At 36.3% G+C, this 27033-nt stretch overlaps 2 protein-coding genes across 2 annotated transcripts in view; one reads left to right on the top strand and one right to left on the bottom strand.

Annotated features, from left to right (window-relative positions):
• Window positions 1-27033, top strand: part of LOC140166610 (lipoxygenase homology domain-containing protein 1-like) — a 138682-nt gene that overhangs the window by 93622 nt on the left and 18027 nt on the right. Inside the window, 7 exon segments of the mRNA XM_072190111.1 lie at window positions 292-451; window positions 2018-2172; window positions 2900-3106; window positions 4021-4103; window positions 5346-5388; window positions 5390-5489; window positions 25130-25234. Of these exon segments, the coding sequence (XP_072046212.1) occupies window positions 292-451; window positions 2018-2172; window positions 2900-3106; window positions 4021-4103; window positions 5346-5388; window positions 5390-5489; window positions 25130-25234 (853 nt within the window).
• Window positions 14115-19620, bottom strand: LOC140165490 (uncharacterized). Its single transcript, XM_072188781.1, has 3 exons — window positions 18923-19620; window positions 16881-17896; window positions 14115-16137 (listed from the first exon to the last, which is right to left on the bottom strand). The coding sequence occupies exons 1-3, from the start codon at window positions 19614-19616 to the stop codon at window positions 14497-14499; spliced, it is 3351 nt and encodes a 1116-aa protein (XP_072044882.1). The 5' UTR covers window positions 19617-19620; the 3' UTR covers window positions 14115-14496.

Here is a 27033-nt window from a genome sequence, read left to right as displayed (position 1 = left end):
TACAGTATGGAGTCTCTATAAATCAGCACAAAGTGTTTGGTCTTTTAAAGGGGATGTTAAGCCATTTGTGCCCTTTAACAGAGAGTCATACCTGTGTACATAGATTCAAATTTATCAACGGTATAATAATGTGGTTATCCCAATCCACCCTGGGATGTTCATATTCTAAGTAATCCAACATGCAAGTAAGTACACACTCACATACACACCCTTCCCCCTACATCCCCACACAAACACCACTGAGTCATTCAATGAATTATAATTTGGTTATAATATACTTATAACACCCAGGGCTCAAGGCTGTATGTGTTCCCATGTGACCGGTGGTTCTCACGTAAGGAGGATGACAAAGAAATAGTCCGTGAACTAGTGCCATCTAACATCACAGAAGAGAAGACAAGGAGTGATGGAAGCATTAAGAGGAAAGAGGTTAAACAGAACAAACTCACAAGTAAGTACTTTGGGCTATCCCAGTTGAAATCTGTACACCCCATGTGGAAGACATGCCGTTAATCTCCCACAGGGGGGTGTAGATTTCGAATGGAGTCACCAATTCAGGTAACCCCATTTGAAATTCATATACCCTGTGTGGGAAATTATAAGGTCATGTTTTCCATAGGTTTATGGACTAGCAGTCAAGTTGGCTCAATCGATAAGGCGTTCGACTATGGTGAGAGAGGTTGCGGGTTCGAACCCTGCTGGCGGTGCCTAGTACGCTCTCGTGGTAAAAATTGAGTTAGCTTGAAATTCCCCTGGACAAGGAACTTACTGCTAATTTGTCTCGTTGTAACCCGTACGGAACTCGGGGAGCTGATCATGGTTGCGAAGGTTATTTGTAGAATGTCTACGGTGTGCACTCTTGAAGCAGCAAAGTCCCTGAATTGTTGTTTAATGGTTTATGGAATGATGTGGGGCCGTAGTGGTCAGCAACAACCTGTAAAGTGTGCTGAGGCTTGTGGATCAACGTCTAGGCGTTGTGCCTGTGCGTAGCGCACTATAAACCACTGCGCTTTTTTCTTCTTTTTTTTTAACATACTAACTCATGGTAAAAACAGACCTGAATGCCCACACACCTCATGTGTAACCTACATTAAATGTGTGCTAGGGTATGATGAAGGCATGATTCAAGCAGAACAGATAGCCACACTTGCCAAAGAATGCTGTTCATGTAGAAATCTTGTGGTTGCCTGCTCCGCAGCTGAAGATGATGATGTTTATGAAGTAAAAGTAATATTTCCCAGACACGGGGTTCATCATCACAGAATCTTAAGAAATTTTCCATGATGCTTTGTACCACAGAACAAAATACTACTACATTATCCTCATAGTATATTCATTTTCCAGATTACACAAATGACCCAGATTGATCCTATTGCTCGCTGAATAATGAATGGGTGTATGAAAAAAACTTGTTTACAAACATAGGAGTGTTATTGAATTCACATGTGTAATTCATGCTATCATGATGTGCCTGCTGAATAATATATGATAATATATGAATGATTGCTTGAAAACAACAACTCTCATACAAATGTAGGAGTGTAATTGTAGGCCTATTCACATAATGTATATAATCATGTTGTGCAACACATTTTGGAAAGTTACCTCCTCTGGTACAAGTATACAACTTATAAGCTCAGAATAAATATGTGACTTGCCGCGACTTTATACTCATTTCGTTGAGTTGGTAGGATATCCTTTGTGAATGGGGGCACAATGGGTCATTTACTAAGGATAATGCTACTGGCTTTTACAGGTGCGCGGCAAACAAAGAACATCAACTTAGTCTGCCCGAATATCTTGAAACTACCAACTCAACGAAATGAGTATAAAGTCGTGGAGACTTATGGCTGATTTTGTGGTAGCAGGTCACATATAGGATGCATTCAGGGCAGGACCGGATGCCAGATGCCAACTGTTTTTGCCAAGTGTAGGTATTCACTATACAATCAGAAATGTGAAAATATGATCTGCACTTTTAACAATTTTATTCTATATAATTGTTTAACCTTCACAGTGCAAAAGTACAAGGTCAATGTACATACAGGGGATGTATTCAGAGCTGGGACGGATGCCAATGTGTTTGTTACCATATATGGTGATCAAGGCGATACAGGGGAGAGACAACTGAAGAACTCAGAGACCTTCTCAGACAAATTTGAGAGAGGACACGTGAGTAGATTTGCTAATTTTGCTAATGTTCTTCACAGACAATTTGTCAGCTAGGACAAATAAAATTGGAGAACCATCACTCAACCGCCATCAATATTAGGGGTATTTGTGTTTTGCTCGAAACGCACTGGAAACTATTCGGTGCTTGTGGGTGATGCTAGACACGCTGTATGGCACGAGGCACTGACTGGGTCTAAAGAGTGACGCAATACATTTTAGCGTGATTATGATGCAGAATTTGTTATTGTTCGTTTCTGCATACCATTGGCAAGAACCCAAATACCCCCAATTTTGTCCCCATAATCAACCGCACTATTGCACATGGTGGTATTATAGGGAGACCTTTTTTCTGGTTTTAATTCTGTGGATTTACCTGATGAATGAAACTACTTTGTTTATTACTTATCACTCATGAATGGAAAATAGTCAGTTGTGTTGATTCATGTGATTTCTTTCCACCAAAACGGATGCAAAGTAATGGACAAAGTTAAAAGATGTATGAGCTTCATACGCTAAAAAGACATCCTTTTGGTGCTCTTTTTTTTTCTCGAAAATGTGAAATTCTCCAAAGGAAATTATCTATGGTTGGTAACATCCTTCAGTTATGTATTTTTCCTTTTGAATTAATTTAAATGTAATATTAAAAAGTATGTAAAGTAACAAAAAACATTATACATTTTATTTAAAGAGAGTCAATCAATTCTTTCTGTGCTTGATTTGATAACAGTGTGACACATTTACAGTGGAAGCAGCTAGCCTAGGTCGGCCATTTAAACTCAAGATTCACCATGACAACTCAGGGTTCTCTCCAGCGTGGTTCCTTGATCATGTGGAAGTTGTTGATGCTGATAACGAGGCGTACATGTTTCATTGTGAAAGATGGATTGGTAAAGGAAAAGATGATGGGAAGCTTGAACGCACACTTTATGTGAAGGTATGAATTAAGAGTTCAGTAATTGTGGCCCTGGGGCAGAGCCTAAGGTATAAACAATGATCATGCCATGGACCTTAAAACTTTGACCAGTAAAATTTGAATTCTGGGTGCTAGTGGTGCTCATTCTCATGCAACATACTCGACCAGTAGCTCTAGGATATGCAATGGCAGGGCTTTTTAGGGCTCTGATAATACCGTCAATTCTATTAATAAACCACATTCATACACTGCTAAGTACCCCCCCCCCCCCTGCCCAAGACATTTGTCAAAATACATGAAAATGAAATATTCACAACTTTAAAAGGTTGACCAGGGAAATTCAGGTCACTATATAATAGGGGAAAAGCACAGGGAAAACAAAAGACAAGATATTGTGTTGTTACCTTTGACACAGCAAATTTAAAAGGTTGTAATTGAATGTTGGTGTGTGGTCACAGAAAAAAAAAGAAATTGTAAGCAGGGCCTTTCAAATATAGCATTAAAAAACCACCCAAGTTATTTATCATTTTATGTTATCTCGGAAGATAACATCCTCCAGGATCGGATGTTGTGTTGCTACCCTTGATACAACATTTAAGGCCAAAAAAAAATAAAGGTTAGTCTCAAAGCTTATGCGTGTTTGTAAAATCCACGATTTGACAAAAAACAAATGCGGAAATTTTTTATTTCAAAAAGAAAAATTTTATAGTTTTTTCCAGAAAAAATCGGTGAAAATCAGACTTTTTCTCAAAATACCATGGAAAAAAGTCGGAATAAAAAAAAAAAAAAAAAAAAATCGCATTTCGCATTTGTTTTAAATTTCTCGTGAGCTTTGAGACAAACCTTTTTTTTTTGGGGCCTAATCTTGTCTTTTGTTTTCCTGTGCTTTTCCCTATTAAATAGTGACCTGAATTTCCCTGGTCACTATTTAACAGGTAAAAGAACAGGTGGTCATTGCTCAGAGAGACCATGCACCAATTACAATCATCTTACACTACACATGCTCACAGAAGAAACAGCATGCACAATCATAACAACAGACAAGTAATCTGAAGAAACAGCATGCACAATCATAACAACAGACAAGTAATCTGAAGAAACAGCATGCACAATCATAACAACAGACAAGTAATCTGAAGAAACAGCATGCACAATCATAACAACAGACAAGTAATCTGAAGAAACAGCATGCACAATCATAACAACAGACAAGTAATCTGAAGAAACAGCATGCACAATCATAACAACAGACAAGTAATCTGAAGAAACAGCATGCACAATCATAACAACAGACAAGTAATCTGAAGAAACAGCATGCACAATCATAACAACAGACAAGTAATCTGAAGAAACAGCATGCACAATCATAACAACAGACAAGTAATCTGAAGAAACAGCATGCACACCCATAACAACAGACAAGTAATCTGAAGAAACAGCATGCACAATCATAACAACAGACAAGTAATCTGAAGAAACAGCATGCACAATCATAACAACAGACAAGTAATCTGAAGAAACAGCATGCACAATCATAACAACAGACAAGTAATCTGAAGAAACAGCATGCACAATCATAACAACAGACAAGTAATCTGAAGAAACAGCATGCACAATCATAACAACAGACAAGTAATCTGAAGAAACAGCATGCACAATCATAACAACAGACAAGTAATATGAAGAAACAGCATGCACAATCATAACAACAGACAAGTAATCTGAAGAAACAGCATGCACAATTATAACAACAGACAAGTAATCTGAAGAAACAGCATGCACAATCATAACAACAGACAAGTAATCTGAAGAAACAGCATGCACAATCATAACAACAGACAAGTAATCTGAAGAAACAGCATGCACAATCATAACAACAGACAAGTAATCTGATTGCCCTATTACGCATCAAAGCGTTGTCGGCGCATAGGAGCGCTATGAATGGAGCACAGAACTCTGCATATGTCGCTCATTAACAGGGTGCTCACGTCCAACAGAACAAGAGTGTTGTTCTTTTCTGAAAGCCAGTGTAGTGAACACCAGCAATAAAACTCTCATTGATACAACTAGTCTGATATTTCCTAAGACCTGCTGTTCACTGCACTTTGTTGTGTTAAAATATTAGAATATTGATAAGTACCATGCGTTGTATGCTGACATTGTGATGCCTACATAAATCATATATAAGTAGTAAGCGCTCAATATCAGGAAAAAATTAAAATTGCTAGTTACTGATTGTTTTAAAATGTTTTATACTCAGGGTTACTGAAGGTGATATGTCCAGTCAGAGCACATTAAATCAGTAGCAGATCAACTGGTTCTCTCAAGTCTCTACGTTCTGATAGCCCAGGACCATTAACAAGGAGGAAATCTATGCTAGAAATGCCTGAGTTTGATGGACCAAGTAAGTTATTTGCTGACCTGGAATTGTTTATTTGTTGTCTTTCACCAATTTTTAGAATGTCCATATCTTGATTTCATTATAAATTTAGTCATAATTTAAGATAATATCAAATTAAAGTTGCAACAACATGTTTATTTGTGATGCAGCACATCAAAAGGGGGGACTTTGCATGTGAGATCAGTATTTCTGCTTTGTAAGCATTTTGCAAGCTTTCAAATGACAACTCATTTGCTACAATTGATCACGGCATTCATATTCTATACATGTAAGTGAAAAAGCAACCCAAATTCTTATTAATTTCCTGGGGTTTTTTCCCATCTATTTGAATCTATATCTTGACAAGCACTTTTCTGCAAAGTCCCCATTTGATGTGCAGCATCAAATTTTGACATAAAAGCACATTTCACACAAAAATGTGGATCATTTTTGCAGCAGTTAGGTGAATCGGAACAGATTCGCCTATACGCAATTCAATTATATCAAAAATCAGATTTGCTGATTCGTGTCGAATTTGAAGGCTTGTGAAATAGGTGACCAGGAGGTCTAGCATCTTGGCCCATCTGAGTATCAATACACATGTATTAGCTAGACATGTCACACAGTTTTTTTAAAGTAACCAATTTGAGAATTTCTATCACACATTACAAATATGTTGGGGGACTTGTCTGATTAAAACAACTTGAACCAAATCAAATCAAGTAAAGTTAACTTTATTTCCAAATTCACAACATACAACAAAACAAAGTGAAATGGAGGTGAGAGGCCCATATTACGTCACCCCCTTTAACAATTAAATTTACCAAAACAAAACAAAAAAAGACCAAACAAATTAGGTTTCATATACAAAAGTCCTCTCAGATACCCCAAGAATTAAAATTAGTTTAGTTTAGTTTATTCTTTCTTTATTGAGGGTAACAACTTCAGTGACCAGCACTGTTTTCCAAGCAGGCCCTCAGACAATACAAAACATAATATAATATAAAGTATAATAGTACACAAAAGTGATAGAATATAAGATATACAAAAAATGCAATCACAATAGGAATTCATGTGTATACATTTTAACATGAAATGAGAACATTTGTTTTGAATTGTCTCAAAGACATATTTTCCATATCAGTTCGAATCATTGGTGATAAACTGTTCCAAATATGAGCAGCTCAGACATGAAATGTACGTAATCCAGAATTAGTGTAGTATTTTGGAACAATCAATGTATTGGACGAATGGTTTCTGGTTACATGAGAATGAGTATTATGAACAAATTCAAACTGAGATGATAATTATGAAGGACTAAGATTTCTTAAGCTGATTGGTGCAAGTGTTTTCTGACAGTTTTATTCAAGTATTTCCAGTCGAGTTGAGGTGAGAAATGCACTTTACCTGGCATGTCCCATTTTGCTCCATAATTAATTCTTGTAGCTCTGTTTTGAATTTGAAGCCTTTTTGAAAGTTTTAATTAAACCACAGTTTTCCAAATACAGTAGTTTAAACATGGAAGAATAAAAACATACACAGTAGATAAGATATTCTTATATTTTGTTAGACTTGAAAATGACAAAAATTATATGGCGTAAAATAAACATTGGCATGTGTTAGTCACACCATTCTATATCAATCCACAATTTTATGAGTCTTGCCATTTGTAAGTCGAACAGAATATAATAATAAATAAATAAAAAATTGCAGATTCATAGTCATACGTAGTGGTAATAACAATGAAAATTATTAATTTAGACTTCAACACTACTTGTTTATTTCGCTTACTGGGAGCGCTTTCGAGGAACTTCCTCGTCATCAGCCGATGTTGTTAGCTCTGATGTTTTCTTGGAAACATCAGAGCTAAAAACATCGGCTGATGACGAGGAAGTTCCTCGAAAGCGCTCCCAGTAAGCGAAATAAACAAGCAATGTTGAAGTCTAAATTAATAATTTTCAAATAAAAAATTGTAATGCAAAACAAACCCAAAGTGCTAAACAAGATTAAAATGCACTAAAATACACTTAAAATAGTTCAGGTTTACATCAGAACATCATATTAAAAAACCATTAAAAGTCAACTACAAGATTAAGATACCCTAGATATACACTTAAAAAAGGTTTACATCAGAACAACATTAACAAGTTATTAAAAGTCAATTACAATAACATACAATATATGAACAACTTTTAAAAAAACATGATGATTTCTGATATGTCAGCAGCCCAAAGTTCGTGAAATATCTAGTTTTAAAATATATTTATATTTATAAACATATAAACATATGTCGTCGGCAGAGTGCTACACTATCGTAAGTGCAATAGAATGTTATAGCTGCCATTTGCAACATTTCAAAAAATGTACTTATTTTTAACCAATAACACTAGAAAAACACCCAACTACATGTAAAGGTGATATCTTGGGGTTAGCTTAGTGGCCATCAGGAAAGTAAAACAGAACATCAACACTTTACAATGAGCATGATGAGGGGATTGTGCTGCAAACAATAGGTGTTTTACAAAAGGCAGCTATTACATTCTACTGCACTTACGATAGTGTAGCACTCTGCCGACGATGTGTCAAAGTCTTTTTTGAAGGAGTTCAAGTTCTTTATTGCACATAGCCTATACCATACTTTTGGCGGTGCCATTGTGAATTCTGTTGCAAATGCAATAATAAACTTAGCCCTTCTATTTCTTACGCATGCCAGTTAAATCAAACAAAATCAAGTAAAGTATGTTTGAATGATTTTGAATTGATTTTTAACTGGCATATGCAAAGATGTTATCCTTGGTGAAAGAAATTGACAGTATCTCAACTGTTTCAGCATAACATGCCTTGTAAACATTTTTTTTCATGACATTGCCAGATTTTTCATCAATATTAACATCCAGCTAGATGTTTCCATTTACTTTCTTTGTATTTACAACATTTATGTTATATAAAATTGTGGCATAAATTAAATTAGAAGAATTTTTTGACTTCAATACTACCTAAAATTTGATCACTTACCGGGAGCGCTTTCACAGTACCAACTGCGTCTTCAGCCGGATGTTATGGCTCTAATGATTTATGGCTTGTTGACAACCTTGGATGACGTCACACTAGAAGATGATGTCAAAGGTGTTGTCCTCGTCCCCCTGGTGGTCTTGGGTATGAGTAGGTTGTCATCAGAGCCAGTTGGTACTGTGAAAGCGTTCCCGGTAAGCGATCAAATTTTAAGTAGTGTTGAAAAATTCTTCTAGTTTATGTTATAGTTTATATTTATTATCCCTGTAGCTTTAGCCAGAAGTTTGATATTGAGATTTATGTAATATAGAATATTACATTATGTAGGTGTGTAGGGGTGTATGTGTATGTTTCATTATTAGGTAGGTGTTAAGTGTTCCTCTCATTATGTAACATAGCTATGTGATGAGATTTGGTACAAGGCATCAAGATTATGTATCACACAATTTTTAAGGTCATAATCATCTTGGGTCAAATGAATACAGATTGTTGGATTACAATTGTATGCTTACGTATGTTCCATTTTCATTTTTCCTCATATTTTTAACACATTTATAATCTAATATAATAACAGTCATTATATCGCACTTATGCCAAATATCTTTAGACGCTTTACATAATAGGACCTTACAATGATTAATCAAAGAGTTAAAGAAAAGAAAATGCAAAGATTTGGTTAAAGTGATACAGGATGTAAAACTCCCCTGCCAATTTTTAAACCGATTGACATTTGTACAGAAGCTTCATTCACTTAAATTGGTAAATGCATGTTTGAAAATGGTTACTTTGTTTAAATATAATTTTCTCTCCTGGAACTGCTTTTTGGTTTTGTTACAAAAATTTTACTAAGCAATATTTGTGATCATTACGTCTTTCTACCTGGAGACTTTTGAAAAAATCCTGTCATGAGCTGTCAGCCTAGTATTGCCATGGGCTACGCAGCATGTGCACCATCAGCTGTCACTATTGACCAGTATGAACAGGTGGGCGTGTGAAGCTTGCTCATGGACCATGGACGGAACTACTTTGTTTTGTTTAGGCTTGTTCAGTCACTATCTATGTTCAGGCGGGAGCTCACCTCTAGCGTAAACACGCGGGGGTATTATGAGGTCACCATAACTTGTCCACACAGTCCCTCCATAGACTGTAGAATGTCGGTAAATCTTTCCCAGTTACATTAGTATCGTATACACTAAAAGTTGGTAAAAGCCTCGAATACTCAAGATGTTCTCCTCGCATGCTACGCTAGTATTATTTTGTTCAATTTTCTGGGTCTTTCCCAGTATACCCGGTGTTCACTGGCATGCTGGAATCAACTCAATAATTTTGGCAAAGGGCATATTTTAATATTATTATTTTAATAAATATGACTCGCCCGATGACTCGTTCCCGGGATCGGTATGCATGACAGTTCAAACTCAAATTTAAACAAATCTCTTGAAAGTTATTTTTAAACTCAAAGTTTTGCACACCCCAACCCACCAACCATGTTAAATTTGTGTTCATACTATACATGTGGCATACCTACTCTGAAGTCAGTCATTCAACCCCGGGCGTTGATGTTTACCATGTTTACAGAAATACATCCGTCTCAAGGCGTCCATGACCTTTGTAAATTAAAAGCTGATTTTACACTCCCATCGCTGACACTGAGCGACAAGCGATCGGTTTTGGGACTACCGATGTGTGCTTGTGCATTTATGAGGCTCTATTTCATTGGTCGAAAACAATCGCTACCAGTTCAATGAACCTGAGAGACGCCGGGTCGGGTCGCGCCGGGCCAAGGATGATGAAGGCACATGGTTGAATGAATTGGATAAACAACACGGCCACACTTCAGCAATTTACATAAAATACTTGTTTATGGTCTACAATACAACAAAGAGAACATATGCAGAAGCAACACATTAATTTATTTTTGGCTGATTTATAATTTATTTTATTTATCTGATAATAATAACATTTATATTGAAATGCAGGAAAAATGGCGAGAAAAAGGATTCGTCCCTTTGTTATTTACATCTTAGTTTTCATCGGGGCACTCAACTTTGGAAGTGCATGACGGTATGTGCCTACCGAGTCGTAAGTAGGGGCCTATCGGGTACAAAGCGTTATTTTAAAAAAGGGGGTCAGTGGGTACAACAAAATAAAAAAGGGGGTCATCGAGTATAAGATTTTAAAAAAAGGGTCATCTGGTAGAAAATTTTGAAAAAATGGAGCAAAATTTTGAAAATTTCGTTGAAAACATTTGACAGTTTCGGCATTTTTTTGTTGCATTTTGATGATGCTATTCTAGAAAAAAGGGGTCATTGGGTAGCCGCAACCAAAAAGGGGGTCATTGGGTAGCCGCAACTAAAAAAAAAAAGGGGGTCGTCGGGTATGGCTTTAAAAGAAAGGGGTCATCGGGTATAGTCGACTTCAAAAGAGGGGACCTATTGACAGGCACATACCGTCACTTCCAAAGTGAGTGCACCCCCGAAGTTTTCATATTGTCTTTTTACAATAATTTTAACATGTAGGTCTACCATTGTCTACCGTCCATCTGAAATGTGATTATTATTCAGTGTGCTTCAAATTTCAAAATCATTATGATCTCATACTACATGTATATACCTAGCCGCAGTCTGTGGCCCTCACGGACTAAGCGAGCGCGAAGCGAGGAACCGAGGCGTGGCGAGACGTTCAATCGGCCAGCGTCAGCGCGTTGCTGATAACCTCTCTGGATAGTATACTAAATAGCAACAGAGCCCGAAAGTAGTGCTAGTATATACCATACTCAAAAGTCCTGGTCCTGAGTTTAAATATTCATATTGTAAAACACTTAAATTTCGCGGGTACTTTATTTCACAAATTGAGAAAATGAAGGATATTTTGAGGGATTTAAATCACGAATCCAGAAGATTTACTGTTAGTTTCAATGTAAATTTTATATTTCACATGGGATTTAATTTCACAAATTTCAGGTCCTCGCAAAATTAAATACCTCGTGAAATTTAAGTGTTTTACAGTACATATAAAAAAATATCAACTCATCGGTAACATTTCCTTTAAAATTCACCTGGAGTGTACTTCAGGCTACGAAAAAACCCCGTTCTACAGCCCCGAACAACCCAGATTTAGCCTTTTGGATTTTTTTAGATGAATTAGAATTAAAAAACAGTCATATTTTGGCGTAAGTGTTAATTTTTACCGAAAGTATTTTTTTTAAATCAATATTTTTGTGATCATATACCCACTTCCAGAAAAAAAAAAATCCAGATTGACCGAACCAGTCTGTCTGTCCATCCATAGAACCTGGTAGGCGAGGCCCTATATAGAACAGAGTTTTTAGACACAATTTTTTTGTAATTAGTATTAATTAATCAAATATAAATTGTTCTCATGCAGTTCTGATATTACCGTAGTGTCCTTTTGAAATGTTCATCTGTGCATTTTAATGTGTTCATCAAGTATGGTTTGTGTTATTTGTGTATAAATCCTCGATTAGACCTCGAACTCTCACGGAAACTCTCAATTTCAAGTACAATAAGATCCATCCAGTAAAATCCTGCAGGAAATTTCCTCTAACGTTCACACTTCACACCTAGGCAATTATTTCTCAATTAACATTGCAGTGAACTTGTTCAACATGCAAATGCACGATTCACTGAAGTACGAGTATTTTGATCATTTCTAATCAAGAATTCATTGTTGCTCCTCAATTTCTTGTGTCAAATGAATTAAAACCCACAAACACCTGCATCGTCTATATTGGTTCCAACTAAATGGTATTTGCATTGACATACATCTCTGATACACGTGTATAGCTTGACATGGTATTCTGGAGAAATGAAAAAAAGAAAAGAAAACAAGAATGGTGTTAAAAAAATAAGCTTGAATTACAAGTCTCAACTATATTATAGTAGGCCTAAAAATTAAAAATATCTGTCCATTGCAAAATATCAGCTTCATGTGAATTTGTGTTAATTATATATTTTCCTGAGTTAGAGTCTAGTCAAATCCAACCAGTGAATACCAAAGTACAGTGAGGGGTCGAGCGTGCATGGACAGTGTGTAGTATCATCACTGGACGTATTTTTATGCTTGCTCTCGAATTCGTCTTAAAAATCTAGTTCAATGATTTTAGAAGCATTGGCAGACTCCATTCCATTTCAGACAAAAAGTCGGATCATTGCATGCATGCATGTTACAGCATGTAGCCTAAATAATATTTACAATGTACCGGTACTTAAAAAAGCATTTTATGATGCGATGACAATGGCACTGTGCCAATACACACATGTTTTACTAATACGATTCAAGATTCAGGTGTCATGAAAGTTGAAGCATCTTTCAAGTTCTAGCGAATAAATAATATCATCCAGTCGGTCTTAACTCTTTAATACAATCAAATTTTAGTGTACATAAAGAATCATACTCACAGAAAAGTATATAATTTGCAGGCAAAAATTGAAGTTTCAATCACAGTACGTCTGAATTCTGCCGCGAAGAATAATGTTGCAACTTCGATGATCGATCATGTTGTTGGTGAACTGTTTACATTCATTGACGCGCATTAATATGATTATTACTATTATTGTGATGCATCGTAAAGGGGAGTATTTGTGTTTATTGCGGGTTGTTGATCATTTCAAAGAAGAAAATGCCACATCAATTGAAATGCATTGCATGTATTTCAGATTGATATTTATTATTATAATATTTGTTTGTTTGAATTATTTACTGAGAACTATCTGCAGTGCGTAACTTTTTCACTTCATGGTCAGCACAACAATTAGTGCATCGTCTAGACATCGAGTTTTACTATCCAGTCAAATGCCTCGGGGCGCGGCTGCATATGGTGTTATTGATAAGGAATACCAGCTGCAAGAGTAAAGTTAGGAAAAATAATGACCGTCGATTCTCAACTAATCGCCGGTCGGAGCTGAAAAAAAGTCTCCAGGTAGCTAAACCGTAATGATGTGTTTTCTATATTGGTATATAATCGAGGGGATATTTGAAGGCAATGTTAGTATATGCCAAATCATAACAAACAAGGTGTCATATGAGACATGATCTGGTCCATGGAGGCCAATTTGAAATTCAGATAAAGGCAAACATAACAATACAAATACATAAGAAAATATACATCACAAAACTTCATAACTTTAGAACTAAGTGTTTTCAGTATATAATAGCCTAATGTTTGTATAAGGTAATAATTATAGTAACTCAACTTTCAAAAATGCCTCCTTGGCCTCCATTAACCCTAACACCCAAAATTCTTACAAAATCTTACGATGAAAAATTCTGCGCATGCATGAATCCCAGGGTCTGCGATGACGCAATCCCCCTAAGTGTTACATGCTCACGGAATTGCTGGCCGGGCAGCAATAACCCGTGCAGCTACCGGTCTGTGATCGTGTGGTTGGCATGCGGGGGGTCAGAGGTTCGAATCCCGGGGGTGCCAAGTCAAAAATTCTTCTTGACTTTTTCAGATCTTCTTTGACTTCCGACCAGTGTAAGGGTTAATTAAGATGTATTTTTCCAGATTAGAGCCTATGTTAACCCTAACACCCAAAATCTTACAAAATCTTACGATGAAAAATTCTGCGCAGCCATGCATCCCAGGGGCTGCGATGACGCGGTCGCCCTAAGTGTTACATGCTCACGGAATTGCTGGCCGGGCAGCAATAACCCGTGCAGCTACCGGTCCGTGATCGTGTGGTTGGCATGCGGGGGGTCAAAGGTTCGAATCCCGGGGCTGCCAAGTCAAAAATTCTTCTTCTTCTTGACTTTTTCGGATCTTCTTTGACTTCCGATATCAAAAAGCAGGGTCCAGTGTTAGGGTTAACCAGATTGTGGCACTGTCACAAATGAAATGTAATTAAATTTGGAAAATTCTGTCATCAGTTTGTTTTTTTCAGTAAGTATGAGTATTTGTAGATTTTGAAGGTCAAGTTTCAAAGTCAACAGGGGTCAAAAGGTACTCCACCTTGCCCCCATCCCCTTGCCAGTCCTGGGATTGAGTATAAATATTTTACAGTGGTGTTTCATCCCAAGCTACTAACTTGTCAGCTCTCCGTTTATATTCCCTTCGCCTGGATGAAATTGCCCATATTCCATACAGGAGAGGATTGACTGTAGAGTTTATTGGCAATACAAATGCTATAATCCATGGAAAAACTTCTGGAGAAATTTTAATTTTATCCATTTGAACTAAGATTCCTAAACAAATAATAGGCATCCAGCATAGGAGGTCAGTTAAGACTATAATTCCCATTTTTAAGGTCATTCTAAGCTCAATATTTAACCGGGAGACACTCATTTTCAATGCATGAAAATGTCCTACCCAAATTACTCTTACAAATATGGAAGCATAACATAGGAAAAGGATAACACAACACAGGAAGTTCAGTCCTAAAAACAGACCAGTTGAATAAGTTGGGCCTGTTGAGCTTTGTTCTAATCTAAGAGTTGAATATAGTATCACTTGAGTTTTCCAATAGGGCTCCAAGTAAAGTGTTACGTTATGGTATATGGGTTCATAGGACAAATACCTTGCTAATGGAAGGCTGATGCATACTTCAGATTCAACATAGAAATGCTGATTTCCATTGCTTATTGCTATTGGAATAGAACTAAGAATAAATGCTATCATCCATGCTACTATTATTGCAATAATATTTGATCTGCCTTTTGTACTTCTGGGGTAAAGTCTTTGTAGATGATGTTTCCATGGCCAAATAAAAGCTGACAGCCTCTCGATACTTATCAAGGTCAGAATAAAAAGTGAAGCTTCACCTGAGAACACAGCTAGAAAGCCTGCCAGTTTACATGTAAAACTGTTACGCCAATTTTCAGCTTTTAATGGAAATTGGTGGCCAAATTGTAGGTCAGCCATAGCAACTATGATCAAATATATACCCATAATGAAATCTGCTGCAGCTAGGTTTGTAATGTACAATATCTGTGCCAGCTTATTTTTATATAGATTACCACCTTTTATTTCAATGGATCCATAAACAACAACAAAACCATTAAATGCTAAAGCAAAGATGCCAAGTATCCACATCGAACTTCTAAGCCAGTTGTTAGTTAAAAGTTGTTTGCAAGTCAAGTAAGGAGATTTTGGTTCATTAGGTATACATTGATCTTGGTAATTTGCAAAGCAGCATATTTCTGGCGTATCAACCACAATAAAAGATTCATTTCCAAGACCAAGAAAGCTGTTTTGTTCTATTTTGGAAATGCTGTTGTTCCTCAAATCCAAGAGTGTTAATGCTGATAGATTTTGGAATGCTGTATTTTTTATTGTGGTGATTCTATTTTGTTGCAATCCCAGTACAGATAAATTGGTAAGTTCATTAAATAATGGTTTAATAACAGTTAAAAAATTGTTGTACAATAAAAGTGCCTGTAATTGTGTCAATCCATTAAATATATTTTTGTCAAGTTCTGACATCATGTTGCCATTGGGATCAAGTCGTCTCAAGTTGGTTAAATTCTGAAATATGCAATTCGGAAGTGTGTTTATGGCATTCTTGTGCAAGTCAAGTAATATCAATTGATGCAAATTTTGAAATATATTCTGATCAAGCTCTGTAATATTATTCTCATACAAGTAGAGTTCTTTCAAGTTGGCAAGATTATCAAACAGGCCTGATGGCAATGCTGTTAACTTATTAGAAGAAAGCCAAAGAGTAGATAAATTTGTTAAGTTGTAAAATAATTTCACATCAAGTTTAGAGATCATGTTGCCCAAAAGGTATAGTTTTGTCAGACTGGTGAGCTCATCAAATAGGTTTGATGGCAATGATGTTATCTTATTAGAATGCAGCGAAAGAATTGATAAATTTTGTAATGTATCAAATAATTTTACATCAAGTTTAGATATCATGTTGCCAAAAGGAATAATTTCCTCAAACTGATGAGATTATCAAATATGTATGATGGGAAATTTGAAAGTTTATTTGCATCTAATGAAAGATAAGTCAAGTTTTTTAATTCAGAGAAAATGTTGCCATCAAGCTCTGATATCATGTTGCTATAAAGAGCAAGTTCTCTCAAGTTGGTTATATTTTGAAATGTGCCACACAGAAATCTGCGTATATTATTATTTTGCAGATAAAGTACCCACAATTGATGCAAATTTTGAAATATATTCTGATCAAGTTCTGTAATATTATTCTCATAAAGGTAGAGTTCTTCCAAGTTGGCAAGATTGTCAAACAGGCCTGATGGTATAGTTGTTATCTTATTAGAATTTAGTGAAAAAATAGATAGATCTTTTAACTTTTCAAATAATTTCACATCAAGTTCAGATATCATGTTGCCATAAAGTTCCAGGTTTCTTAGACTGGTGAGATTCTGAAATATGCTGTGTGGCAGTTTGTTTATGGTGTTATTTTGTAAGTGAAGTACCTTCAATTTGTGTAAATTTTGAAACATATTTTGGTCAAGCTCTGAAATGCTGTTTTCATACAGGTAGAGTTCTTTCAAATTGGCAAGATTATTAAACAGGCCTGATGGCAATGTTGTAAGTTTATTCATATGCAGAGTGAGAATAGTTAATTCTTCTAATTCATAGAATACGTTCACATCAAGGTCATAGATCATGTTCGAATGAAGCCATAATCGTTTTAATCTATGAAAGTTTGACAATGTACTAGGTAATGATTTGATGACATTGTCGGAAAGATAAATAACAGACAAGTTGGGAATCAGTTCAAAGGTAATTTGTTCAATGTTTGCAATGGCATTATGCTGTAAATATAAATGAGTTAGATTCTGATAATATTGTGACATGTTGACTGTGAGATGGTGTACGTCATTGTCTGATACATCTAGAATACAAAGGCTTTCACTAAAAGATTGAAAATACAAATTGGTGATCATGTTCATTCTTAAAGATACTATCTTCAGCTGTTTTAGTGACAAAAATGCATCATATTTCATAGTAGTTATGCTATTATCTGTGAGAATAAGTACTTGCAAATGATTTAATCCAACAAACATGTCAGTAGTAACTGATCTCAACTCATTCCCATTTAAACACAATTGACTTAAATGTAAAAGACCTAAGAATGCACCTTTAGTTATATAAGTTAACCTGTTATTTGATAGATCCAGTACTTGGAGCATGTCCAAACCTATGAATGTCTCATTCTGAAGTGTTTCTAGATCATTGTAAGATGCAAGCAAGTAGGTGGTATCTGTGAGATTTGAGAAAGATCCGGTCTGGATATCTTGGAGTTGTCTGCTAGAGATATCAAGTGCAGTGGTGTTACAAGTAGAGCTGGTAGGATCTCTTACCATGTGGTACAGTAGAAGGATACTTGCTTTTGGAGTAGCAGAACAGTGGATGGCAAACTGCTGATAAGTGAGCGAACATGAACAACCTGTCTGACACTTTGGGAGTTGGCCAACACATGTAATATCTGAGATTAGACAAGAGAAAACAAAACTTAATAGAAATGTTTCCCCATAATTGTGCTGCTACTGCTCATTATGATGAGTGTACATTTAGAGAGAAAATCAGAGATAGCCTGCACAAATTGTTTTGCATTTCGGCTCCACCAAATCAAGCATCTGTAATATATTTGCTAAAACATTGCAAATGAAAATTCCTTGAAAAGGGAATGATCTGGCCCTTTTGAAAGTAGCCATTATGATGCTGGATCCTGGGTCCATAGTTTGTTACTCCTGGGATCATAACTGTACACATAGTTTTACCTATTTGGATTACCTCTCTCACTCATGTGGTCGCTTTTACTCTTTGAGATAATTGGACAAAATATGGTTCATCTCCGAAGAAAATGAAAAATCGCTACAGGGTGCACATATTGTTACACTAGTAAAATGGCTATGCACTAACCCCCTAATTTTTTGTTACTTTATTTTTGGGCCACTTGTTCTTAATGTAAAACAAAAAAGAAAAAATTGATCAACTTTCATTTCATTTGGCCTTTCAATTTACATTTTCATTTTAACTCCTTGGCTCCTTTTTTTCTACAAGTTTCACAGGAATCTAACCATCTTTACTATTTTACTGCAGATGACTTTGAAATGACCTTCAAAAATGTTGCCCCCCCAATCTAAGTTTCATCACACTTGGATAAATGTATGATAAAATATCAGAGAAAAAAAAGAAGACACTTATAAAACCAAAATGGAATACACACCACATGTACAGCTGTACATACAGATGGATAACACTAAATCAAATTGTGGGCTGTTCCAGTTGAAATCCATACACCTATGGAAAACAAGCTCTTAATCATCCACACAGGCAGTGTGAATTTCAAATGGGGTTTACTGAATGGATGACTCCATTTGAAATGTACACCCCATGTGTAGCCATGGTCACATTTTAACATGCAAAATCCAACATGGCGTTACTCTCAACTTGAAACAAAACACACTATAATTCCAAAATCATACATGCTATTAAAGTTTCAGCTTACCTGAAACAGGTAACTGCAGTGGCGGCAATTGACTTGCATCAAAATCATCTGTTAATTCTATGGCTAGGGAGGGGTGTTGTTCTACCAATTTCTGATACGTTGTGATTTCTTGAGTGACAACATGAATCTCATCATAGAATTTTTGAATTGCACAAGATTGATGGTCTTGATTTAGTCCAACTGTATCAGAGAAGTTACAAATCGGAGGCAGTAGGTTTTTATCCAGGGTAAACTTAATAAACTGTACAGTGACAAATGCACTGATATGAATTTCCAGTGCAGTCGTATTAAATTCAGCACTGCATGGTTTTGACATGCCCGAAAATGCGACAACTCGTTGTTCTTCACATTCACTCCTGTCATATTGGATATAGAAGTAGTCATATATAGACCAACCCGCATCTACCATGAGAAGATCCATGCGTATTCCATTTCCAGGAGGGGACACAATTCTAAGGCAACTGTGTTTGGATATGTTTAACACTTGGGACAAGTTGGTGTAATAGGTCTCGCAGCTTGTGGTGTTCCCAATATCCACTTGTTCATATGCTATGGCCTGGTTTCTGACATGTAGACAAATTGTTGTTAAGATGAATAGTAGATTTATATACAGTACACTCTTGCAAACAAGGCCTGTGATAGTCATATTAGCCATTATCATACTATCATAGAAATATTGTAAAAGAGTAGACATTCGATATCTGTTTATACCTTGGGAAATTAGGTACTTTACAGACTTCACCAAGTAATTTAACAGCCTGCTGACTACATGTATATCCACCTGTATTGTACAAATGGGTTTGTACACATATCTAAATTTAGCCTTCTCATTATTACATTTCACATGACACTTTTTTTATTAAAAGGATTGATATGCACAACTGCACAAATAAGTACGTCTATGAATTAATGTAGGTCATGTGTTGTGCAGCGATGCATTTCTAGAATAAAACAAATTTCACCAGTAAAGTACTCCTTATTTAACCATTCGACTTATGTCCATATTAAGACAGTATTTAATCATATTATGAAATAAGTTAGAGCTGGACAGCATTGCATTATATACTTGTCTAAATAATTAACTTTTAGGTTAGGACATTTGTTGATGTTGTTTAATTTCTTGTTGAAGATTTATATTTAGAAACAGCATACATGTAGTGCAATCACTGCTAGGACAGACCATTTATTTTTCAGCCATTAATTAAAAGGGCATTTTGTGATCCACAGCATCATCCCCCCACTTTTTTCAAAAAAAGTTGAGATTTTTATATCACTGGAAACCTCTGGTTACATAATGTTTATGTACAAAAAATATCTTGCAGATTAATTCGTTGAGCAAAAATATCGTCAAATTTGAATTTCGTTCTGGTGCACCAGAACGAAATTACACACATTGTCTATGGAGCAGTGTAATGCACATAATCATGCATAACTCGCAAACGCAAAATCGGAATACACTGACATTTTGGGAATAAGCTTTTTTCGTGGATATCTACTGAAAAATGTCATAAAAAGAGGATGCTAGGATCACGAAATACTCCTTTAAGAGCCAGGTTGATTACTAAATATAGATACCTAATTATCAGGGGTCCATTTCACTACACTTTCCAAAGCTTCGTAAATCTCGAAATCGTTCGAGTTCCATTTCACTAAACCTGCTTCCAAACAGTACCCTTCGTAAGTAATATGGATTTACTACAGGGACCCTTCGTAAAGTTACGTCTAGTATTGGGTATTCATAACTTTACGAACAGTTACTTGAGTTATGAAATGTTAAAAGTTACGTGAAATGGTCCCCAGACCTAGAAATCTGTGACATGTGCCGCTGAATCCATTTGGATTCTTGGAGGAGAGTTTTTCGAGAATCATTGAGTCTTGTAAATTTAGGATTGTATTGATGAACGTATCTACCTCCTGCTGACCAAAATGATATACCAGTATTATTAGTTATTAGGTTCAGCGTCGGTATGGTACGGGACATTATCGTCTTGCTGAAGTGTCATACTGGGTGAAGCCGAAGGCTGAACCCAGTATGACACTGAGCGCATGATAATTTCCCGTACCATACCGACGCTGAACCTAATAACTAATTTATCATACCACTAAGTCATTCTAAATATTGAAATAATTACGTTTTTAAATTTTTAATTCCTGCTAAATAGGAAAAATATTACAAAAATAGATGACTGTTCCGCGTATTACAGGTTGCGTGCATTTTACGCGCCGGTTTACGTGATTCGCTTTTATACGCAGATACCTCGCCGTACACGCGATCGGCCTTGCGTAAATACGCCTCACTGACTAGATATAAAGCGTAAAATACGCACTCACTGACTAGATACGAAAATATATCAGGTTAGCGGTGTTCTTTGATGTTTACCTTAGTGGTATGATAATGCCCTCTATCAGTCACTTTAAGAATAAACAAAACATTAAGATGGCGATCGGAAGTTTCACAGCTTTTTGGCACAACCGAATAGCCATTTTTGCTGTTAAAATGCCCCCTCTAACCAGTATTATTGTACATATTATTGATTGAAATAAATGAGGCCATAATTTGCCATTTTAGGGCTTAGTTGCTTCAAAAATGAAGTGTATATGTGATATAAGTAGTCAAGTATATTTTTTAAGTGAATCCTCATGGATTTTTAAGCCAGGAAGTGCAAAGAAATGTCATTGTACACTGTATTAATTTGACCAGGGCCTAGATTTCGCACCAGTTTGTGAGAATCAAAAACAATCCAAGTAGCTTCACTTACTGCATGATTCAATTAAAGAAATTGATTCTCGTAACAAATGTTACGAGAATCATTACGAGAATCTATTCTATGATTCTCATCGAATCTGAGGCCCTGATTTCTGAAAATACAAGCTCCCACCTCTATCTTAAAGAAGTCATTGCATTGTAGGCCTATAATAAAACAAATAGGTTATGATGATATTGTGCAATATATGAAATGAGAGATGCAAAACAGAAACTAAACACAAGATCCTTAATTCTCATTCTGTAACACTTTTATTCATATGAGATATTAATATTAATACGAAGATTATCCTAGATTCTGCTAATAGCTTAAGGCCTGGTCACACAGTGACGAATAGGGGTGAACGGCAAGCGACGATAAGCTGCGAATTGCAATTTTGAATTTATCGTCACTCATCGTGGGTTGCCGTTAGTTGTCGCTGACGAATCCGTCAGCGCCCGCAGACGGCCGATATTATTCGTCGGGAAATTTTCAACATGTTGAAAATATTGTGACGAAAAAAAGTCGTTGTGATTCCGTTCAAATTTCGTTGAAGACCGCAACCCTCATTTCTTTGACGTTTCCATACCGTGCGAAGCCGGCTCTAGTCGTTTGAGGTCGTCACAATTTACGTTGGTAGTCGTTGTCAGCGACCATTGACGAATAAACAACGGTAAGCGGCGCCACATCTCGAACCCTGACGACACGCTGCGGCAAGCAACGAAATTGTAACGATCTTGGTGCGACAGTGACTTTTTGTCCGGAGAGTGATGGATATTGTTTGCGAGTATCGTTTGCGAGTACCTGCGGCATTGAAGCGGTGGTCTGCGATGGGTTACGATTTTTAAACGATGGTCAACGATTTTAAACTTTTTGTGCGATTCATGAAATAGATATATGCATTTGTAGGATTGTAGAAATTAATCAAGTCTTTTTTATGGTCGTTGACAACGACTACCAACTAAATTGTGACGACCTCAAAGCGACTAGAGCGGCCGCACGGTATGTAAACGTTAAAGAAATGAGGGTTGCGGTCTCCAACGAAATTTGAACGGAATCACAACTACTTTTTTGTCGTCACAAAATTTTCAACATGTTGAAAATTTCCGGACGAATAATTTCGGCCGTCTGCGCTCGCTAACGGATTCTCAGCGACAACTAACGGCAACTCACGATGAGTGACTGTAAATTCTAATCAAGTCTTTTTTGTGCGATGTTTGACGTTTTATTGACGTCAGTTCGATTTCAATAGACTACCCGCACGATGCAATTTTAAAGTTCATATAAAGAAAATAATAATCAAAAATATTAATATTTCTGATTATTATTGATATTGTTATTGATATTGATGTTAATATTTGTGATTATTATTGATACTGATATTAACATTTTTTATTATTATTGATATTGATGATAATATTTTGATAATTATTGATATATTGATATTGATATAATAGTTTGGATTATTATTAATATTGATTTTAATATTTTGATTCCTATTGATATTTATATTAATTTTTTGATTATTTTTGATATGTGTAGTATGTGTTATTATTATTGATATTGATATTAATATCTTTGATTATAATAATTGATATTTATGTTAATATTTTATTATTGATATATTATTGATATAGATATTAATAGTTTGGATTATTATTCATATTAATTTTTACTATTTTTGATTATTATTGATATGTGTAATATTTTTGATTATTATTGATATTGATGTTAATAATCCTGATTATTATTGATATAGATATTTTAGTTTGGATTATTATTGATATCGATTTTACCATTTTTGATTATTGTTGATATTGATGTTAATATTTTTGATTATTATTGATATTGATATTTTTGAGCGGATGATCAGAACGTTGTGAAGAGTGGGAACGCCATAAATGAGACTATACGACCCGCACACACACAGGCTTTGATGTCGGCTGCTGAGTCACGTCATCATCACTGCAATCCACCGTCAGCTGCTGTTCCTTGCCGCAAGCAAATCCGCTGCCAGCCGTCTGACCTCGTTGCTTGTTGTCGGGCTCCGTCAAGACTTCGTCACTCATCGCCCAGACAACGTCCGGTTTTGGTCGCTAGTCTCCGTTTCCTGCCGCAGCCTTTCGTCCCTTGCCGTCGTGTTGTCGCTAAAGGTCGTTCCCACTCGTCCAGCTTAATCTTGTTTTTCCTCTTTTTGTCGTCGCTTTGCCGTCAACATTTTGTGATTTTCACGTTCGTCACCTTTCGTTGCTTATCGTCCGTCACTGTGTGACCAGGCCTTTAGAGTGTGTGTGATTAGCTGTGTATCAATCTCCGTGTAAATTTTTTACTGTGTGGTCACCCGGCAGATGTGAATACATTATAAGATTAAGATAGCTACTTAGGTGTCGTAGCATCTGCTACAATTAACAGCCAGTGTAGCCAGGATATTGCCAACTGCATTCCCCCCTCCCACTCGGTGGCCACGACTACAGCCTCATGATTTTACACAACGGCAAAGCTGCCACTTAGTACAGCCAAATTGGTCAAGCTGGGAGATTCCATGTTTGTTGATAGAAAGACAGCTTAGGCTAATAGAAATTGGCACTCCATTCGTGGTGGATAATAATAAAGTTTAAAACATGTAGGCCTAGCCTATGTCCGCACTAGGGTGATTCTTTGTTGGATTATTTTATTTGATCCTATTTGTGACCTTTTTCCTTTTCTCACAAGTCTGAAACATCGAGTCGTAGTACCGTCCATTCGAACTTGGATGTAAGCTTAAGCGAGTTTAGGCCTACAAGCTACATGTTGACGCAAATTCAAGAAAGTAGAAAACTTGGAAGTATGACTATAATATCCCGGGGCTATATCTGCCTCTGTATTTTGCAAACTAAAACAAAAATAGGGCCTACTTTATTAAATAAATACGAAAATGAGAGTAGGCCTATGACTGAATTAATTTAGATGCCAAGACACTGAAACTGATATCGTATTAAAAAGCTTGCACAAAGTTTATGAATGAATCAATGCCGTACAATGGTTTATACTCATCACATGTATATATCGCCATGGTCGGGGCGCGTATGTAGGGCTATTTGCATGCTTGATATGGGTAAAAATCCTGGCGTTTGCGGGCCGAATGTGGCAACCCAAAATTTACGGTCGACCTGGGAGAAACCGATTTACAATAACTTAGGTGGTCTATCGTGTGCGATACGCTATTTTTGGTCGACCTGGGATTTTTTTCTCCCAGCTTGACCCAAAACGCCTTAGTACAGGGAGGTTGATACAGCCCGTTTTAAGATACATCTTAAGATATTGTTTTGAGAATTTTGCCACTGAACTTTAAATCTATTAGTGTGTTGATGCGATTAAGGTAGCCATGTTGTATCATTTTATTTTATCCCTGATCTTATGTAACAAGGCCAGAAAGAGATTTTTTATAATGTTCCATCTTATTTCAATATTTTCATCTGTATAGCAATACCATATACAATCAAAGTGACAACAGGAGGAGAAGAAGACATGGGGAGTGAAGCTAATGTGTTTGTAACCATCCTGGGAGGAAAGAAGAAACAAACTACAGGTAGGTTAATATGAAATTGTTTGTTTTAAGGGGACTAGAAGCTAAACATAAGCAGATAAACCTGGAGATGATAATTGGGAGCGGTTACCAAATAGGGTGCAACTCTACTAGTCTTAATACAAGACTGCCCAACCCCAAACCCTAACCCTAACCCTAAACTCTGTAAACGAGGTAGTTGCACCCTGTTCGGTAATTGTACTGATAATTGTTGTCATATTAGGCTATTCTGGTTGAATTCCACACACTCCCTATGGAAGACATGACCTTAATCTGCCACACAGGGAGTGTGAATTTCAAATGGGATTATCTCAATGGGTGATTCCATTTGAAATGTACACCCCTGTGTGGGAGATTAAGGTCATGTACATCTCTCATAGGGGTGTATGTATTTAAACTGGAATAGCCCTTTACTTCTAGGAGGCTGTTGATCTGATATAGGGTTGGGTAAAAAATTGTATGATAGTGGATTTAGGAACCATCTTCTTGACTTAAGGTGGCTGTGTACTCTCAGACATGCATGTAGTAAAAGTGCAATAACTTTGTAATTATTCCCGCAAAACATATAAAAGTATACATTTTTATGAAGGCAAGACATCAATAAATCTGAATATAAATACAGATTTGGGGTAAAAACAACAATTTTGAAGAAAATCACAAAAAGTGAGTTTTTGGCAATATTTGTTAGGTACATCATAACAAAAAACACTCTTTCCAAAATATTTTATTTTGTTTTTAGCTCAATCTTGAGGCTCCATTCCAAAAACGTTTTTTTTATTTTTTGATATTGGCCTTATTTTTTGAGATATTGACCATATAAGGCATCAAAATGAACTTTTAAAATTCAAAAAACGCCTATTTGCACAAAATGATGCCCAAAATCGGAAATAGACCAAATATAAAAAAATGAGAAAACCGTTTCTTGAGTCGATCATGCTTTTTACGATGATCATATTTGCTTACCTATAGATGCTGTATTTATTGAGTTATTGTGTACCTAAATCGTCATTTTACCGAGAAAATGAACATTGAAATAATGGCCGTTGAAGTTTAAAGTGGTCACATTTTGCACTTTCATCAAATCTCACAGGAGAATGCGACAGTTTTTGTTTTTGTAACTTATATTACGTGAACATCGGGTAAATCCACAGCCCCTTGAGAAGTTTGAGCGAAATCCATTCATAACTTGATATTTAAATCGGGGAAAGAACTTGAAAAACCCACATTTTATCTGCTAAAGCGGAGCCATTTGACCACTAGGTTTTTGCGAAATCAGTGCTTCCGTGGTGTTTCCATAAGATGCACCGCGCATGCAGATAAGCGTCGCGTATGCATCGCGTATTTGTGCATTAACAAATTGCGCGATACGCAACGCGATGAGTTGTTGCGCGCGTGTACCTTGCTGGTACAACAAAGATTTTCTTTCCTTTTCAATTTCAAACACGAGTGGAATAGTGAAATAAAATCTGGATTTTCATTCCTTGTATTTATAAAAAACATAACAAGGTACAAACATATCATAAAAACGCAATTTTGAGAAAGAAACAATGGCTAGAGTACACAGCCGCTTTAATGGAAAAATGCATTGCAATCCAATTACTGCCATAACCATTCCAGTAATTATTCCTTGACTGTATCAATGGCATTGCAATACTGTACATACAACACAAACAGGGCGGATTTACCATTGGGCCAGATGGGCCCCCAATATGGCCATGTGCATGTTTCTTTTTAGCCCGAAAACATAATGTTTTGGACCAAAATATGCAAAAATTGCATGGAATTTTTTCGCGCTTCGTGTG

This window comes from Amphiura filiformis, chromosome 12 (genome assembly GCF_039555335.1).
Source record: "Amphiura filiformis chromosome 12, Afil_fr2py, whole genome shotgun sequence".
In the NCBI taxonomy this organism is placed as follows: Eukaryota; Metazoa; Echinodermata; class Ophiuroidea; order Amphilepidida; family Amphiuridae; genus Amphiura; species Amphiura filiformis.
This window is presented reverse-complemented; position numbering and strand designations above follow the sequence as displayed.

Coding starts and splice junctions, on each gene's coding strand:
- LOC140165490 (XM_072188781.1), bottom strand. CDS start 19,616: ATGTCTACTCTTTTACAATATTTCTATGATAGTATGATAATGGCTAAT. Junction 17,897..18,922: donor ACTGCAGTTACCTGTTTCAG/GTAAGCTGAAAC, acceptor GTCTAATCTCAG/ATATTACATGTGTTGGCCAA. Junction 16,138..16,880: donor AAAATTTACACAAATTGAAG/GTACTTCACTTA, acceptor TCTTCTAATAAG/TTAACAGCATTGCCATCAGG.